The sequence below is a fragment of the Dendropsophus ebraccatus genome, chromosome 12, assembly GCF_027789765.1.
Source record: "Dendropsophus ebraccatus isolate aDenEbr1 chromosome 12, aDenEbr1.pat, whole genome shotgun sequence".
Lineage (NCBI taxonomy): Eukaryota > Metazoa > Chordata > Amphibia > Anura > Hylidae > Dendropsophus > Dendropsophus ebraccatus.
This window is the reverse complement of record NC_091465.1, coordinates 71,839,542-71,859,467: the sequence shown is the minus strand read 5'-3', so window position 1 is coordinate 71,859,467 and position 19,926 is coordinate 71,839,542. Positions and strand designations below refer to the sequence as shown.

At 45.1% G+C, this 19,926-nt stretch overlaps 1 protein-coding gene across 1 annotated transcript; it reads left to right on the top strand.

The window, feature by feature from the left end:
* Positions 1 to 1,105: 1,105 nt before the first annotated feature.
* On the top strand, positions 1,106 to 18,080 carry LOC138769002 (trypsin-3-like). Its single transcript, XM_069947145.1, has 6 exons — positions 1,106 to 1,212; positions 4,165 to 4,327; positions 4,604 to 4,863; positions 7,571 to 7,591; positions 15,304 to 15,419; positions 17,837 to 18,080. Exons 1-6 carry the CDS (start codon positions 1,173 to 1,175, stop codon positions 17,984 to 17,986), a joined length of 750 nt encoding a protein of 249 aa, XP_069803246.1. The 5' UTR covers positions 1,106 to 1,172; the 3' UTR covers positions 17,987 to 18,080.
* The last annotated feature ends 1,846 nt before the right edge of the window (positions 18,081 to 19,926 follow it).

Genomic DNA, 19,926 nt, shown 5'->3' with positions numbered 1-19,926 from the left:
CGGCTCCAGAGCTAATGACAGGCAGCCATGCTCCCGCAGCTGCCTGTCATTAACCCCAGTAAATGCTGCGTTGCACACTGACTGATCAGGAAGGATTGGGCATGGCTGTGGGGGTCCTGATCACTTGTACCGACAGGTGGGGTTCAGCCACTTACCTCTGCCCTGTCTGATCGTCCATCTCTTCATAGAGTCTGCTCTCAGGCAGACTCTATGTACAGATCGTTGATAATACTGATCAATGCTGTGCTATGGCATAGCATAGATCAGTATATGCAATCAAAGTGTTACATATATAAGTCCCTCAAAAAAAAAAAAAAAAAGGAAGAAAAGTTTTAAAACATATTTTAAAAATTCCCTGATAAAATGCCCCAATAATGATTTATATTACCCCCTTTCCCATTATACAAATAAACATATTAACAAAATACAAAAAGTAAACATATAACATATTGTAGTGTGCAGAATTGTCCGATCTATTAAAATATAACAATATTGTTCTAGCACGGTGATCAGTGTAAATAAAAAGTGGAAAAAAAATACGCAATTGCTGATTTTTAAAAAGATAAATTAGAATTTTTTTTTTATAAAAAACAATCTCTTGCACCAATATGATATCAATGAAAACTAGAGATCATGTTGCAAAAAAAAAATGACACCTCAACCAGCCCTGTAGGTGGAAAAATAAAAACGCTATGGCTCTTAGAAGGCGGGGAGGAACATTGCTTCAATTTGACCCGGACATCTGTGCATCAATGATTTCGGGGTTAAGCAAATACTGGGCCAACATTGCCTCCAGGCCCATGGTCACATTACATCACATCCATTGATTTATCTTTGTATATTTCCATTGCTTTATATGGGTTTATTTATACCAACTTGGAATTTTTATTATTTTTTTTTTAACTAGGAGTCTCCTCCAAGTCTATATATAGCCATGACTATTCAATGAGCCAAATGTGTACAAATAGCTTTCACATTTAGAGATATGGGTCCTAGCGATTGCACCTTGGGTGGTATATTTAGTTAATATGAGAACTTGCAGGTGTCTGGATATGATTCATGTGAATGAACAAGGTGTTACGTCCTAATGGTCCTATAAATGACTCCCCCAGCTGGCTCTAGAGCTCTCACACACGTCCAATATATCAAGGCAGAGTTACCACCAGCTCAATATGCGATCTCTCTGGGTGCTGATCTTCCTAGGGGTTGCAGGTAATAACCATAAACATATCTCAATGTCTTTGTCTCTATAAGGCTGGGTTCACACATCGTTTTTGCATTCCGTTTTTTTTTTCATCCGTTTTTTTGCAAAAAACGGATGCATTAGTGTGCATCCATTTTGATCCGTTTTTCCATTGACTTCCATTGCAAAAAAAACGGATCAAAACGGATCCGTTTTTTTTAACGGACACAAAAGTAGTGTCGGCTACGTTTTTGTGTCCCTAAAAAAAACCCGGATCCATTTTGATCCGTTTTTTTTTTTTTACAATCAAAACTGATGGACACAAATGCATCCGTTTTTTGCAAAAAATGGATGAAAAAGACAGATTGCAAAAACGCAGTGTGAACCCAGCCTAAATCTGTAGCATGTTCATGGGTAATGTAGAGGTGATCTCTACAAAAAGATCCTGACACCATATTCTTTATCCATAATCTCCTTGCCTTATATTAAAGGGGTTATCCAGCGCCACAAAAACAAGGCCACTTTTCCCCCTCTCTTGTCTCCAGGTGTGGTTGCAATTAAGCTCCATTTACTTCAATGGAACTGAGTTTGAAACCACACCCTATCTGGAGACAAGAGAGGGGGAAAAGTGGCCATGTTTTTGTAGCGCTGGATAACCCCTTTAATGCCTTAGGAACCCACTCTAATAGGCCATGGTTCTTAAAGTGAACTTTTCCCAAAGGTAAAGACCCCTAAATTGGTGAGATTTCTATAAGTTTCTGCAGAAACAAGGGGTCTTCATGCCTCTTAGTGTTGTGACTTAGTGTTCTGATGATTGCCTACATTCATCTAGTCCCCACCTGGACATTTAACATTGATGGTTTATCCATATGGTGAGTTTACAAGGAACGATTACACTGGTCAACGGCCAAAATCGTTCCGATATGAAAACAGTTGATCCTAACTAATTTTGGGGTGCTGAAATCGAAAATGATGTTAAAATTTTGAAATTGGCTCTAATTTTCAAGATATAGACGTACTTTCTATACTTCTCACAGCCTGTGATACAATATTAGGAAAAGTTTCCATCATCAGTATTGCATCATCAACTGGTATATTGCATCATCTTAGTATGACCAATATGGAAAAAAGGTATCAGGGTAAGGCTAGGTTCACACTGCGTTTTTGAAATCCGTTTTTTTTGCAAGAAAAAGATGAAAAAAAGTATGCATTTGTGTGCATTCGTTCTTCCATTGACTTCCATTATAAAAAAAAAAAAAAAACGGATCAAAACGGATCCGTTTCTGTTTTTACAATGGAAGTCAATAGAGAAATGGATCAAAACAGATGCACACAAATGCATCCGTTTCTTTTCATCCTTTTTTTTTTTTTCTTTTTGCAAAAAATTGATGATAAAAACGGATTGCAAAAACGCAGTGTGAACCTAGCCTCAATGGAACCCATCGATGCTTGCACTGAGAAGCCATTGAATAAGGACCTACATTCCAGAGTTCAATAAACATAATTAATTTGTAAAAATTCTTAGTAAATTGTAGTTGATTTCAGATGAACTAAGTTTCCTATGAATATATTTCATGAACAGTAAACTTGCATCCTTACGATTGCAGAAGTAATAAATCTGTAGGCTATTATACTGTATTCTATACAATTCACAAAACAGTAACACGAGAACTCTTCCATATCATAGAAACCAGAGACAATTAACATTTTTCCTTGTGATATTTGAATTCAGCACATAAAAATCATGAAGAAATGCCTAACTTTATTTCGGAACCAAACAACTTTTGAAAATTTGTTGGCCAGTGTTATCGTTCGAATTTTCCCAATAACCATCGTATTTGAGCAATAATCGGCTGGTGTAAACACAGCGAACAATCAGGCGATGAGTGAAAAATCGTTCATTGAGATCTTTCAACATGTTCTCAAATCATCGTTGGTCGTTCGCTAAAAGTTTGCAGATCGCTTCATGTAAACAGTCTTTCAAAGTTTCAGCCTATGTGTGAGATAGGCTTAAGCGATCTTAAAAACCATCGCAATAACAATTTTTTTAACAAATTTTTCTAACAATTTATTCGTCTAAATGCTGATCGTTCTAAAAACCAAATTGTTGTTTCAAAATTGTTAAACAATCGATTGGGAGAATTATCGCTTCGATAGGCCATCATTGTCTAATCTGTTGGGTGCTAACACCCAGCACCTTTGTCATTCAGCTGCTCAAGAACATACACAATTAACCGGCAGAAGCATTCGACTCCATTCATTGTGTTGTGGTGGTGCCTTGTTACTGCAGCACAGCTCCCATTAAAGTGAATGGGAGCTATGCTGCAGTATCCTGGTGCCACCACTATTCAATGAAGGGAGCCAAAATCAGACTATGTTGGCCTATTGTGTGTATGCTCAGAAAAACCCTTTAAACCCCTGTACATGAAGCCTCTATGGTAATGAATGGATACAGAACCTTTACAATATTCCGGTATAAGCTGTGTTCCCTTAGAAGTTTTGCCTCTAAGAAAGAACACCAACATACATATGGTGTCTGAGAAAGCATGCGACAACTCTACGTGAACCTGAAAAAAAAAAATATTACACCGCCATGTAAAATAAGTGGCATGGGTACAATATAGCCACTTACCGAATCCGCAGCAGATTTTATTTAAATAACTGAACACAGCATCAAATCTGCACCATCTAATCTGCGGATCCTGTAGGTGTGAACACACCCTAAAGGGGTTATCTAACGCTACAAAAACTTTGGCACTTTCCCCCCTCTCTTGTCTCCAGATTGGGTGGGGTTTCAAACTTAGTTCCATTGAAGTAAATGGAGCTTAATTGCAAACCACACCAGAACTGGAGATAAGAGAGGGGGGAAAGTGGCCATGTTTTTGTAGCACTGGATAACCCCTTTAATATTTCTCTATACTGCTCTGTATAATGAAGCCATATTACATCTGTGTACGATGAGATTAATGGTTACCTTTCAGTGGCTGCTCCTCTGGATGATGACGACAAGATCATAAATGGCTACGACTGTGCTCCACATTCCCAGCCGTGGCAAGTTTATTTCACCTACAATGGAAACCGCTGGTGTGGTGGATCCCTGATCACCGAACGATGGATCATCTCAGCAGCGCATTGCTACAAGCAGTAAGTTCTGTAGATCCACATTATACAACAGCCATCCTGGACATTCACCAGAACCAGAATAAGTTCCGTACGTTCTAATGGATCCTACCAAATCTGGAGGGTACCATGGAATTACAATGGGATCCATCAGATTTAATTCATGCCCATGACATGAAGAATAGATGTGGCGGACAACACAAATGTATGAGCAAAGCAAGAGATGTGATTGTAAATAAGACAACAAGACCACACGTAACATCTTGTCCTGATGTGACTTTCCTTGTCTTCTTTCTGTAGACCCAAGTACTTAATTGCTCATCTTGGAGAACATGATACATCAAAGGAAGAGGGCTCCGAGCAACACATCCAGGTGGAGAAGGCTTATCAGTACTTCTACTACAGCCAGTACTATATGGATCATGATTTTATGATGGTCAAGCTAGCAGAGCCGGCACAGTTTAACAAATATGTCCAACCTATCCCTATTGCCAGTAGTTGTCCAACTGAGGGAAGCCGGTGCCTGGTGTCAGGCTGGGGTAATCTGAGGACAGACGACGGTAAGCTTTCTATAATTTTCATCTCTTATAGATTGAAAAAAATTGATAGTTGTCATTAATATATAACTCTGGACAACCCTGATGTATTTGCATGCGGGCAGAGCCCATTTAAAGTTGGCCAAACCTGCCAATTTTCGCTCGATCAGCCAGCAGTTTATTGTGTTTCCCAACTCTCCCTGTAGGCAAAAAGCTACTTGATATGTGCTGCCAGCCTAAAGGGGTTGTTCACACTGTAGAGTAGAAAAAAATAAAATAAAAAGATACTATACTCATTTCCCTCACTCCACCACCACTGTTGCAGTCAACACTTCTGGTTTCCTCTTCTGTCCTCTTATTCCTCCTTCCAATGATATTTTGTTCCCATTCTGCCAATCACTGGTCTGAGCTGGTAGTTCTGGCGAGTATAAAATGTCATCACAAGAAAGAAAAAGACGATCACTTGTTGTTCAGAAAACCTGACAGTGGTGGTGGAGTGTGGGAGATAAGTATAGCATCTTTGTTGTTTACACTGCTGCAACAAAGAAACACCCTTTATGTACAATCTATATTTATTAAAGTAATGGAACATTCCTTTAACGTTAATGCAGTGAATTGCCCAATGTTCAGTTCTATAGGCCATAGACATTTGTTATGCTGAACAGGTTTGTTAAACAATTTTGATGCTTAAAAAGGGTAAAAGACTCATTTAAAGGTGAAGTCTGGCTAATTTTTTAAATTTGTCAGCTGACAGGGGGGAACATAATAAACAATTACTACTTACTAGAGATGAGCGAACCTGGAGCATGCTCGAGTCAATCTGAACCCGAACTTTCGGCATTTGATTAGCGGTGGCTGCTGAACTTGGATAAAGCCCTAAGGCTATGTGGAAAACATGGATATAGTCATTGGCTGTATCCATGTTTTCCAGACAACCTTAGGCCCCGTTCCCACTGAGCAAAAGTAGCGGAATTCCACGACGGAATTGTCCGCCGCAGAATGCAGTTAGCCTCCCGCTCATAATGGGAGTCTATGGGAGGCGTGCGCTCCTGCTCTGTATGCGCTGAAGAATGAACATAGACTCCCATTATGAGCGGGAGGCTATCGGCATTCCGCGGCGGACAATTCTGCTACTTTTGCTCAGTGGGAACGGGGCCTTAGAGTTTTATCCAAGTTCAGCAGCCACCGCTAATCAAATGCCGATGGTTCGGGTTCGGATCGACTCAAACCCGAACCCGGTCCACTCATCTCTACTACTTACCTCTCCCCATGCCCCCAAAGTGTCGCGCCACATGCCCTGGGACTACCACCAGAAGGCATTTTCCTGGAGTTCCGATGTTGTCACGACTCAGGGAAAATACCCAAACAAGCTGATGGATTGCCCATCAGCCAATCAGTGACTGGAGTGGTGTCCATCCACAACTGGGTTGTGATGTTGCAGTCAAAGGAGATCCCGGAGCCCGGCTGGGGTTGCAGAGCGGCAAGAGAGCGCTGCAAAGGCATAAGGAGAGGTGAGTAATGATTGTTTATTATGCCCCCCCCCCTGCCCCAGGTGACTGACCAATTTTATAAATTACCTAACTTCTTCTTTAATGGGAAAGTCAGGTCACAGCTCAGATTAGTACACTTTAAGGCTATGTTCACACTACGTAAGTTTCCAGACGTATCGCGTTCCGTGAATAAGCGGCCGGAGATTTACGTAGTTTGCGTACAATGGAAAGTATACAATCTACGGCTGCACAGTTCACACTACGTAAGAACTTACGCCAGGATCGTACGCGGCGCCGTAAAAAATGAACCAGACCATTGTTTGAGGACGAAAATGACGTAACTTATGCCCGTAGCGTAACATGCGGTCCCGTACGGAGTGGTGATATCTTCATTTTTGCACTTTTCTTTGATGATCCAAAAGGTCCTGTGGGGTGTCCGGGGCTAGCTGAAGATTTCCAAGTAAAAGACCGCTGTCAGATCGCTACGTAGGGCGCTCAGAAATCGTAAGTAGACTATGGGCGTAAGTTCGCAGACCGTACGTAGCTGGCCGCAACTTACGTAAATCCCCGGCTGGAGTTTAATCCCCGGCCGGACATATACGTAGTGTGAACATAGCCTAAGGGGGAGGTAAGAAGTAATTAAAGATTTTCATTACAGATGTGATGTGGTATCCAGACATCTATAAGAGCTATGAGTATGTATGTTTTCTGAAATCTGTAGGGTTTGTCAACCACAAGAAAAACACATACATAGTAGTTTACACATCACACATGTCTTGAGTTGTTGGTTTTATTACTCATAAAGAAACAGTTTTGTTAGAAAAAAAAAATAGGTAGAGATAAAGATAAAAATTTTTTTTTACATGTATTTGATTAATAGTAATAATGGCTCATAAGCTGTGACCATAAGACCTAATAATGATGTGAAAGACACAGACAACAAAAGTATGCTCTGAATGTTTTCTTTTTTTTTTTCTACATTGAGCAAGTGGTGCCACCAGCTTGGTAGGTTGTCAGTCAGGGGGTGACAGATTCACTTTAAGGCCATGTTCACATGGCGTAAGACACCGGCCGTTCTGTGACCCGGTCACATATAGGCCGCTGTCAGAGAAGATCATACTGTGCTACCGGCCGGATGATCTTAATTTTTGATAAATGCGGGCTCCACCCTGAAAAAGACTTTACCCAATTCCCTTTGTATTAGAAGGTGTAACTGTGGCAAATGTTTTATGTTTTTGCAGTTCAGTATCCAGAAAACCTACTGCGATAAACAGCCTTGCATACCACTGTACAAAATGCACAATACCAGAGAATACTAGGGGAAAACCAGCAGCAGTTGCAGTGCAAACACTTACCAGAACAGGCATTGACACAGCAATAGAAATGGCCATAATAGGAGTAGTAGTCTGCATGTTCTGGGACACTGCATACCTCCCTAGCAAATTTGAGCCGACCTCGGCGAATCTAGAAGGCAGCAAACATGAATAGACTGGACAATCAAACAACAGGAATGAATGATGAGAGTGAGTGTGATGAGGTGTGTGTTTCCCACGCCCAAGGCACAGGTGTGAAGAGAGAGAGAATGAGTAACCCTAGTGGCAGGACTTCACCTAGGGGTGCCTAACGTACTCTGGCGACCAGGTAGCTAGTGCGTGAACCATCTGACGTGTAAGCCAGGACAACTTAACTGCTGGCGGGGGACCCTCAATATTCCAGCCAGTTAGACAGTAGGTTTTCTGTTAAATGTGTTACCCTACTGGAGGAGAACTGTGAAGACCTGTGTACTATCTTGGCGTGTCTGAGTAGTGTCTTGGATACCTGGAAGAGAAAAGAACAAAATAATAAAAGCAAACATACATGGGGAGCTCCCTTTCATACCACTCAATCACACACACAAGCACTCCACAGGCCAAACACACGAAAAGGTATCCAAGGTGCGATATGTATGGACAAGTGTGAAGGTTAGGTATGACTATGTGTGATAACTACTATGTTGGGACAAGACAGAGGTGAACAAATACTGGAAACAAAAGGAAGGGAAACACAACAGACAACAAATACTGCGAGGTCTTGAGGAGAACTGGCTCACATGAATCTGAATGAAAATTTGAGAAAAATCTGAATGAAAATCTGAGAAAAATCTACATACAAACTGGTTCAACTAAATCTTTCCAGCTATAGATACGATAATAATACACAATACTGAGACTGGATGAGAAAATACACTCCTACATAAACTGGACTTTCTCTGAGGTATATGTAAACTGACTTCTCTTACTCAGAGGAGGAGCTATCTGACTTAGACACTGGAAAATATACTGTTTTACAAAAGAGGCGCTCTACTCTGAGGCAATCTATGTAACCTTGTGCTTACTCAGAGGAGGAAATACAAATGACTCTGATAACACTGGAATGCAATAGTACAATAAGTGCAATAATGAAATAAGTGCAATAATACCCTGTGTGGAACACACAATCACAGGAAAGTGCATTAGGAAGGAAGGGGTTAAGTGTCTCTGTTAGGTAGAGTCTCTTTTAGGCAATTAGACATCGTCCATGTAAAAGGCTCTGGGACAGGCACTAGAGAACCTTTTGTTATTGTAAGTGTCCATCAGCTCATGGCTGGTTAGTACAGGGAACTTGGTCAGGAGAACCAGGCACGAACCTTGAACGTTGCAGGAACTGGAACAAAACAGTTAGACAACAAAACAGTTTAAGGGCTCTGGTCTCTGTAGCGAAGTGGAGGAATTCCTCTGGTAGAGCGCTCAGACCGTCTCAGCGGAGGATCCTCTTCAACAGTGATTGGTGCAGGTACCGGTGGAAGATCACCCCCAGTGTCTGGTTGTAGAGATGGAGTCGTTGGAGGCACAATTGGAAGTGGAGAAACCGCTGGAACGGGTACAGGGAATGCTGGATAGCCTACGGCCATGAGGAACGGTTCAACTTGGAACATTTCTTCCAGAGAGAGAGGTTTAGCTGGAGCTGCTGGGGGAGCCGGAGGCGTGGATGCAGGTACCGGACACGGTGCTGTAAGGCCCTGTAGGTCCTCCTTAGTGCAACGTTTTATCCTATTCCGATGCACCGTCTGTGGGGCTAGCCCAGGCTTTTTGACTTCATACACATCAGTCTCTGGGTAAGGGATAGAGGAGATGACATAGGGCTCAGGCTCCCAAAGGCTTTCAAGTTTGTGAGAGCGATGATATTTCTTTAGCCAAACTTTATCCCCCACTTGTAGTGGTGTGGCATTCGCCCTTAGGTTGTAGGCATCCTCTTGGCGCTGCTGAGCCTCCCCCATCCTCCGGTCAACAATTTCCCGGGCATCCTGGATTCTCCTCTGATGTTCCCGAACCCAGTCAGTTTCAGGTAGGGGGTTGAAGGTGTCAGGAGCTTGGACTCCAAGAGCACGGTCCTGAGGAAGTTGGCCTTGGCGGCCGAACATCAGGTAGAACGGGGAGTAGCCAGTGGAACAATGAGTGGTATTGTTATAGATCTCCACTAGTTCATCCAACAAGTGGGGCCACTCTACTCTCTTGGTCACTGAAGCCGTTCGGAGCATGTTGATAAAGACCTGGTTAACTTTTTCACACAGACCATTCCCTTGAGGGTGATAGGCCGTGGTGCGGAGCTTCTTACATTCATGGTAGGCACACAGCTCCTGGAAAAGTTGCGACTCGAAGGCCGGACCCCGGTCCGTCAGCAGAGACTCTGGGCACCCATAGTGCTTTACGTACTCCTTGTAAAAAGTAAGAGCAGTGGTCTTGGCGGTCAAGTCCCTGACAGGTACCACGACTACCCACTTGGAGTAGTGGTCAACCATGGTGAGGGCGTAGGTATACCCGCATCTTGTAGGGGCTAGCTTCACATGGTCCAGGGCGACTAGCTGATTCGGCCGGTGGGAGGTGATTGGATGCAAAGGGGCCCTGACTTCTCTTCCCCCAGCTTTGGAGATATTACAGGCAGGGCACTCGGCACACCAGTTCTCGATGTCAGCCCTCATCCCGATCCAGTAGAACCGCTGTCGGATAGTGGCCTCCGTCTTGTGTACCCCGAAATGACCGGACCGGTCATGGTAGGCATCTAGCACCATCTTAGCGTCTCGTCGGGGAATGAGGATCTGGTGACACCTCTCCCCGGAGACCGGGTCAAGAGAGTTCCGCAGGATCAGTCCCTTCTGTAGGAAGAGCCTCTTTCTTTGCCTCCAGAGTCGCCTTAGCTCGACATCAGGATAGGGCCTCTTTATCCGCATGGGGACCCGACCAGTAGAGAGGTAGTCATAGATCTCCCCCAGGACGCGGGACTCTTCCTGGATGGTCTGCCACCTGGCCAAGTCTTGCGGGGCCCTAGGTGGAGGCGAAGGCGTTTCAGGCCTAGCTGCATCAATAGCACTCTGGGTAGCGAACCTTTGGTAGAAGGGAGGCATTTCTACATCTTCCCAATCGCTGTCCTCTGGGGCCTCTTCGCCCTTGGGTAGTCGGGACAGGAGGTCTGCATTGACGTTAGCCTTGCCACTGCGGTACTTAATTTCAAACTGGAAATTGGCCAGTCGAGAAGCCCACCGCTGTTCCAGGGCGCCCAGCCGAGCAGTGTTGAGATGCGCCAACGGGTTGTTATCCGTATAGATGGTAACAGGGGTGGCAGCCAGGTAGTCCTTGAACTTTTCGGTGACGGCCCACACTAGGGCTAGTAACTCCAACTTGAAGGAGCTATAATTGTTGTCGTTCTTTTCAGCGCCCCGAAGACTCCGGCTGGCATAAGCTACAACTCTCTCTTGGCCATCTTGAACCTGGGACAGCACAGCTCCCAGGCCTTGGAAGCTGGCGTCCGTGTAGAGCCGGAAAGGAAGGTTATAGTCTGGGTAGGCCAGGATAGGAGGCGTAGTCAACAGGCGTTTCAGGGTTTGAAAGGCAACCTCCTGCCGTTCGGACCACTCGACGGGGAGCCGTCGGTTGTAGCTTTCTCGAGGGCAACCCCGGAGTAACTCATTGAGGGGCTCGGCCACTTGGGCAAAGTGGGGAATGAAGCGGCGGTAATAGCCGGCAAATCCCAGAAAACTTCTCACCTCCTTGACGGTCTTAGGGGTATCCCAGTGTTCCACAGCCGAGATCTTCTCTGGATCGGGTTGTATCCCCTCAGCACTCACAACATGCCCCAGATAGTTCACTTGGGGTTTGAGAAGGTGGCACTTGGAAGGCTTGATTTTCAGGCCGTGATCGATTAGGACCTGGAACACTTCAGCCAGATGATGGACGTGATCTTCGTAGGTACGTGAATAGACAATCACATCATCTAGGTAGAGCAGGACACTCTGAAAGTTGAGATGGCCGAGACACCTTTCCATCAACCGCTGGAAGGTAGCGGGGGCGTTGCACAGACCGAAGGGCATGCTGGTGAATTCGAATAGTCCCATGGGGGTGGTGAAGGCCGTCTTCTCACGGTCTTCGGGTGCCATGGGCACCTGCCAGTACCCACTGGTGAGGTCCAAGGTGGAGAAGTAGGCGGCTGACCCCAAAGCAGCAATAGACTCTTCGATCCGGGGCAAAGGATAGGCATCCTTGTGGGTGATTGTGTTTATCTTCCTATAATCCACGCAGAACCGGATGTTACCGTCTTTCTTCCTCACGAGGACAATAGGGGCAGCCCACGGACTCTGACTTTCTTGGATAACGTTAGAGTCTTTCATCTCCTTGAGCAGTTTCTTGACCTGCTGATAGCTGGCAGGAGGGATTGGCCGATGTTTCTCTTTGATAGGCAAATGGTCCCCAGTGTTGATCCGATGCTGGACCAGGTTGGTCTTCCCGAAATCGAGGGAGTGTTTGCTGAAGGCCTCGTGATACCTTTTGGCCACCTTGAGGATGCCGTGGAGGTATTCAAGTGGGGTATTGGCATCGCCAATATGGAGTTCATCCCACCAAGGGGCGAGAGCCCTGTTTGAGTCCCTTTGAGTGCCACAGATGGAACTCTGATAGGCGATGGTCTCCTCACAGATGATGTCCTCAGGATCGAGTTGGTATAACATGGCCACGGTGGTGAACTTGGGCAGGTCAGCTGAGGAGTCTCCAAGGTTCACCAGACGGACAGGGACCTGACCATTGGAGACGGTCACCAGGCTTCTAGCGGCCCTGACAAGAGGTTGCCCCTCAATTTCAATAGCATCCAGAAGGGCCACATAATCAGCATTGTTGAGGCCTGGACGGACCCTGCACCAGATGAGGAACTCACTGTTAGCTGGGATGGTGATCGGACGAGCATCTCTAGTGCGGACACGGCAGATTTCTCCTCGAGGATTGGCAAATTTCCGCTGAGCGGCGAGCACCTTTATGGTCTTCTGAACGGCTTGCCTGTACTGAGGAGACATAGCACAAGACATAGAGGCATTCAAGGCATCCAACACTTCAGTGAATACATGACGGATAATATTCATGCCTAATACCACGGTCCCACTATCTCCCTGAGCCTCAGTAACAATGATACCCTGACGCGCTAGCTCCCGCTTCCCTATGCAGACAGTGGGTTCCCAGTAACCTAGTTGCACAATAGGACGACCATTACTAGCAATAAGTTTCAGACGGTATTTCTCAACTGGACCTAGGGTTCTCAGATCCCAATGTTCTTCAAACACATGCCTCGGGATAGTGGTAACCTGGGAACCTGTATCTACCAGAGCCTCCAGGGGGACTCCGTCCACCCAGAGAGTCACATGCGGGCATTGTGAGAGGAACCTTGAGAACCACTGTGCTTCCTGCGGGCCTGGATCTCGACCTCCTGGGTGTTGGCCCTCGGACCCAGGGGTAGCCCGTTTAACTGATAGCACTGAGAGCGGTAGTGTCCATGTCGCCTACAGTGGCGGCAATAGGGGCGCTCAGGGGATCTAAGTCTCGGTGGAGGAGGCCGATCAGGAACTGAATACTCAGGGCAGGGGTCCTGTGGTGGTGGAGGTGTTGGATAGGCCCCTTGTAGCCCCCTTAGGGCTTGGCAGAGAGAGTCAACCACTTGCGTAAGGAGAGCAGGGATCGCTGGTGAATTAGCCGGGATAGACTGTTGGGCAGCTTGTATAGCGGAAACTGGTGGAACCATAGTGGGCACTGGAGGTGGGGGTATAGGTCCCACCGGATCCGGGCAATCCGAACCTGGAGTACAGCCGGCACAGGGATTGTCAATGCCAACCACCCTCAGAGCCAGAGTCTTGAAGTCCAGGAAAGGCATTGTAGGGTTTTGGGCAGCTAGCATACGCAGTTGGCTCTGGATGAGTCTAGAGTCCACCCCCTCTATGAAGCGGTCAGTGATCATACTCTCCACAGCCGAGGGGTCTATGGTATCAACCTGTCTCAGGGCCCGGTAGGCAGATTGGAGTGCTAGTGCATAGTCTCTGAGGGTCTCACCTGGCCTTTGTCGTCGGTCATAAAACTTAAGGCGGACCTCCGTGGGTGACTGTACCTCAAATTCTTTACTCAGCCGGGTCAGGATCTGTTGTACATTAGCTTTCTCCGTAGCTGGCCATGACCGCACCTCCTCGGCAGCGGGACCCTCAAGTTGTCCTAGCAGCAACTGCACCTGCTGAGTGGGAGAGAGTGAGACAAGTTCAAGGGTGCGGGAAATTTTTTCCTTGAAATCAGCCAACGTGTGGGGTTCTCCTTTATAACTGGGAAGATTGTTGGGCCCAATGAAGAATGGGACCGCTGCGGTAGCCATAGCAACGGGAGCCGCGGGAAGCCTTCTTCGGGCCGTCGGCGAACTGCCGGACCCGTCAGAGTCACTGTGATGGCCGGTGGACATGACGAGGGGTTCTGGTGTAAGGCGCCTGGAAGAAAGTAGGGGCGAGGAGAGCTTGCGGGAACAGCAGGCACCGATAGGCAGGGTGTCCGGGACCGGAGAGGAATAGGGCGGAAGTCAGCATCAACACTTCCGGCGGTCCGGGCACAATCTCCTTCCCTCCTGCAACAGAGGCTTGGATACTGCAGGGCCGGGGCGGAGCGCGCGCGCGCGCGAAGACAGTGCGTCACCGGCTGACTTGACCCCTTAGCAGGCCGCAGCGCGGCAATAGCAAAGCCTCTGGGGGGATTAGCAGTACAGTTCTGGGGACACTGACAGTTGGCACAACACAGTCTGCATCCTGTTCGTGACGCCAAAAATGCGATGCCCTGGCCCCTGGGGGCCACTTCCGCAGTGCTGGTGTTATGAGCGGGCAATGACCGGGGCAGCTGCAGGGGTTATACTTGTCACGGTATAGGCCTGAGGGCAGCACAGCTGTAGGGCCGGTCTGTGGAATCTGCGGGTGATGATGGGCACGCGATTCTTCGCTGCACCTAGTCAGGGCACCAGTTAGTGGACACCAATGCCAGGGTTCAGTAACAGCGGTTTTATTATAGATGAGGTAACTAGTAGCAACAGTTCTGTCCGGATGCAACCGGGTATATAGCAGGCTTTGACAAATAAAGCAGGAGTGGTGCTGCATAGGCTGTGAGAATACGTGCCGGATGATGGGAGTAGGAGTATGAGAGGAATAGCGTTGCTGGGTGGATTAGCTTGAGAATAATACTTGCTGTGAATCCTTGCAGCGATGAGGAGAGATATCGGAATGACACCCAGATGAGAGAAAAGAATCCGGTCACTTGAGCAGGCAGAAACAGCCGAAGACTGGAATATAGCAGCAGACTTAGTCACTCTTCTGTGGGAGAGGATAGAACCACACAACCTCCTTGCTTGGAAGCAGGGGGAAGACTAACTTGTCAGCAGGAAGTGGGAGGTCACATGGTTGCTCCTGGCCAGAGCTAGTCGGCCATTGGAGGAACCATGGTTACAGGTCACGTGATCAACAGCCTTGCATACCACTGTACAAAATGCACAATACCAGAGAATACTAGGGGAAAACCAGCAGCAGTTGCAGTGCAAACACTTACCAGAACAGGCATTGACACAGCAATAGAAATGGCCATAATAGGAGTAGTAGTCTGCATGTTCTGGGACACTGCACTACAATGTTTGGATGTTACGGTTCTGTCGGAATCAAGCTGCAAATCCTCTTATCCCAACCAAATCACCAGTAATATGTTCTGTGCCGGTTACGTAGAGGGAGGGAAGGACTCATGCCAGGCAAGTATAGAAATGGCTTATCTTAATTATATGGACTAATGGTGCGTTTACACGTAACGATTATCGTACGAATTTGCGCGATAACGATCGAATTCGAACGATAATCGTACGTGTAAACGCAGCAAACGATACATCGCTCATTTTGATCTTTCAACATGTTATCAAATTGTCGTTCGTAAAAAATTCGCAAATCGTTCCGTGTGAACAGTCATTCGCCGATTTAACCAATGTGTGAGATAGGCTTAAGAGTTCGCAAAACGATCGCAAAACGAATTTTCCGTATGATATATCGTACCGTCTAAACGCTGCTCGTTATGAAAAAAATTGTTACTCCGACATTGTTAATCGTACGATCGGGGCAATTATCGTTACGTGTAAACGCACCATTATTCTTCATTATTCTACTACATACTAATACTACGCAATGACACCAAGATGCATTTAGTTGTAAGCCATCTAGCTTAAAGGGGTTGTCTGGTATGTTCTGCACCCCGGTGCTCCATATCCATTCAAAGGATATCCATATCTTAATACTTTCATGGACTTAGGTGTTAGTCCCCAACAGTTGTAAAACTACAACTCCCAGCATGCTTCACAACAGTTTGCTGCCACAGAAGAGTAAATGCTGTTTAGTGACGTGACTAGTGACTGATTCTTTAATGTAAGAGCTGCTCTCACATAAGAGACAATGAGGACACAGTCTGACACGTCCTACACTAAACTGCAATGTGATATCAGTCATCAGTTGGGTCAGACCGTGGGAATTCTTATTCTGAATTTGTGAATATGACAAGTTACTTTTTCTCATTGCATCAATCTATGAAGTTCTGTGGTAAGGTTCCCCTACCGTATAGAGTTCATGACACTGTACAGTCACAGTGAAAGACTAATGCTCTTACTTGATTTTAGTGTAAAATATTCTGAACTGATGTTAATACACACTGAGTACTCCCAATAATCCCGAATCTGATAGGCTCAAATTCCTGGTAATCTGATAATCTAACAATTTATAACAATTTAATAATAATTTTATTTCTATCTGTGCTAATAAAAAAAAATATATATACTCACCTTTCTGTTTCCCCAACCCTGTTGCTATCTCCGCATTGATCTTCTTTGCCCGTCCTTATGTCTGTTGCCACACAAGGACCTTCCTGATCAGCCAATCAGTAATTGGCAGAGCGGAAAGGTCCTTGTGCAACAAGGAAGTACAGTACAGCTGGAAACTGACAGAGAGAAAGCAGCAGTGGCAGAGGAGTGAGAGGTGAAAGTACAGGGTATTTTCTATTTAATTGATCCAATAATGGATCCCAATCGATGCTAAATTATCAGTTTTCTGAATATATAAACTCAGGTTTAAAAATTCACTTGTTCACCCAATTCCAGACCTTCATAGGGTGCCTTCACACACATACCGGATCTGCACCCGTAAAGTGATTGTGAATCTATCTGCCTCTACAACTAAATCCTCCTTAGTGTCACCATCTTTGATGACTATAGATCCCTATGGCGTGCCATCTTACACTCCCATTGTTTAGTGAGATGGTCCCATGAACAGAACTATAAAGTGGTGAAGTCTTCTTCATTTGAAATAAAGCCATTTCTGTGTAATTGATGGTCGTTTCCATAATTTAGGGCTCAGTTTGTTATGTTTCAGTAGGTCTGAGGTATAATAAGGAACATAACATTTAGACTTTTTGGGGGGATGTTTGAAAGTATTCTAGATGTTGGTAATGTTAAAGGAGATGTCCGCTGCTTGACAAAACAACCAGGAGAGGAGGTGGCTGAACCTAACTATGTACACCTACCTCCATGGCTCCAGAACTGTCGGCCCCTCCGGTTCCCGCCTCGGCCGCTGACTGGCTGAGTGGGGCTGACACGTCACAACTAGGAACTATGGACCGGGAACCGGAGGGGCCAACTGCAGACCCCGGCGCTGAAGCCAGAGAGGTAGGTGCATGTAGATAGGCCGAGCCAACTCCTTACTGACTCTTTTGAAAAAAAAATTCCGGCGCCAGCCATCTCCTTAAGGGTGTGTTCACACTTACCGGATCCGCATCGTATTTTCTGCTACGGATCCGCAGCAGATCCGCAGCAAATTTCATTTAAATAACTGAACACAGCATCAAATCTGCACCATCAAATCTGCTGCGGATCCTGTAGGTGTGAACGCACCCTTAAGGAAAATTAAGTACCCAAAATAAATTATTGGTATTGTAAATGTGTAAAGGTGATTAAAAATGGTGCCTTTGCTTGGTGATGACACCTTCACACCCCTAAAAGGCTACATACAAGACAACCACAACACTCCAAACAATGTCCTTTAATCACATGCAATACAGACTCGATACCGCAAATGTAGAACTCAATACATGTAGGTTTATTATATTATATATCACAATTATAAATATTTGCAGGGGGATTCTGGTGGACCTCTGATCTGCAATGGAGAACTATATGGAGTGGTATCTTGGGGGAGAGGCTGTGCGCAAACTGGATATCCTGGCGTCTACACCAAAGTCTGCATCTATTACGACTGGATCAAGCATGTGGTTGAAGACTATTAATGAGCAGTGATCACTTATCACATGAATGATCCCATATCACATCAGTGATCACATATCATATATATATTACGCTGCATTAAAGCTTCTGACGTTACAGTTTTCCAAAATGTGTTCTCTTGAACTAAATGTGGTTATTGATATTGCTAAACAAATAATGAAACACAAGAAGCTCCGAGCCACAAGTGCATTCAGATAAGGATTGTATTAGGTTTTTACCACAACCTAGAAACTATTTGGTTGTGATACATCAGAAAAGGGAGGGAAATATGAACACCTGTTCAGCACTACAGAAAAACAAGGTAGAACATAGATGTATAGATACTGTTATTTTAAACAACTTCCCTGCTCAGCCATGCCGCCAATGCCAAAAAGCTCTTAGGGGTGCCCAGATTTTGGGCTGATTTGAATGGCAAATCAGGTTCGGTCAAGTATTGAGCCAGCAGAGCATTGGCGACTTTCATGCACTATGCACCGCAATACTTCGTGACCCCATTTTATGTGGTCTCCAGTTCAAGTTGTTGTGATGCTAACTATAGGGATTTTCAGGAACTGATTTGTTGCAGCAGTCTATTACGGGACCAATCGTGTATCAGTCAGCTCTTAGAGTGACCTATTTTTTCATGAATGTTTTTGTAAAGGCAGACTGCATTGGTAGGGGTCCAAAGCAGCCAATCACAGCTCATCTTAAAGGGGAACTCTGGCCAAAAAGATAAATTGGCTGCAGGCAGGGGCAGCTCACTGACTGCCGCCTGAACTCATTTACTCACAGGTTGTGGTGTTGTCACAATTCCAGAAAAGAAACCGGACCCAGCTGATGAATTTCCTGCTCAGCCAGTCAGCGATCACAGCGGTGTCCCGCCCCAGTCACTGACTGGCTAAGCGAGTCATGATGGCGCTGGAGCAGGAGATCCAGGAGGCCAGCAGGTGTCCATGAGTGGTAAGGTAGCGCCGTATTGGCATGGGGAAGGGTAAATAGAGTTTCTTTATTATATTCCCCCTGTCTGTGGGTGATTTTTCATGTTGGCCAGACTTCTCCTCTGGTAAAATGCAGGCTGAGCTGTGATTGGTCAAATGAGATAGTTCTGGTCTCAGATTGATAAATCCGGGCCTAGTTTGTTAAAGATTTTCTAATTGACTATAATTATTTGCTTTCTATCCACGTCACAGTATCAGTTATAACTATATACAGTATACATCTAACTTCCAAAAAGGCAAAAAAGCCCCCACCATGACAGCACACTTTACAAGCATATTTTTATTATATTTAAAAAAAACAAAAAAAACAAAACACTGAGCGGATACCATGATGTGTTGTGTGTGGTTTTACATAGGACCTTGAGTAAATCTATTACACTACCGCAACTCACACATTGATCACAGTTAACCCCTTAAGGACAGAGCCTGAAATGGCCTTAATGACAAAGACAAATTTTATGAAAATGACCTGTGTCACTTTAGTCATTAATAACTTTGGAATGCTTTTACCTATCCGGCTGATTCTTAAATTGTTTTCTCGTCACATATTGTACTTCACATTTCTGGTAAAATGGAGTCGATATTTATAATGAATATTTATGGAAAAAAAAACAACGTGAAAAATTGTGAAAAAATGCATTTTTCCAACTTTGAAACTTTTTTGCTTATACAGAAAGTGGTTATACCACATAAATTATATATTAAATAGCATTAGCAACATGTCTAATTTATGTTGGCAGCATTTATTAAACGATCTTTAATTTTTTTTAGACAATAGAAAGCTTAAAACATAAGCAGCAAATTTCCAAATTTTCAGTAAAATTTCAAAATCAGATATTTTTAGGGACCTGTTCAGGTTCAAAGTGTATTTGAGGGGCCTGTATGTTAGAAAGCCCCACAAAGCACCCCATTTCAGAAACTGCACCCCCCAAACTCTGCAAAAGCACATCCAGAAAGTTTTTTAA

Bases quoted from the DNA above. Each gene is read 5' to 3' on its own strand.
- LOC138769002 (XM_069947145.1), top strand. From the start codon at position 1,173: ATGCGATCTCTCTGGGTGCTGATCTTCCTAGGGGTTGCAG. The intron at 4,328-4,603 runs GTAAGTTCTGTA...TTCTTTCTGTAG, and splicing joins GCAGCGCATTGCTACAAGCA to ACCCAAGTACTTAATTGCTC. The intron at 7,592-15,303 runs TGCGATAAACAG...ACACTGCACTAC, and splicing joins TCAGTATCCAGAAAACCTAC to AATGTTTGGATGTTACGGTT.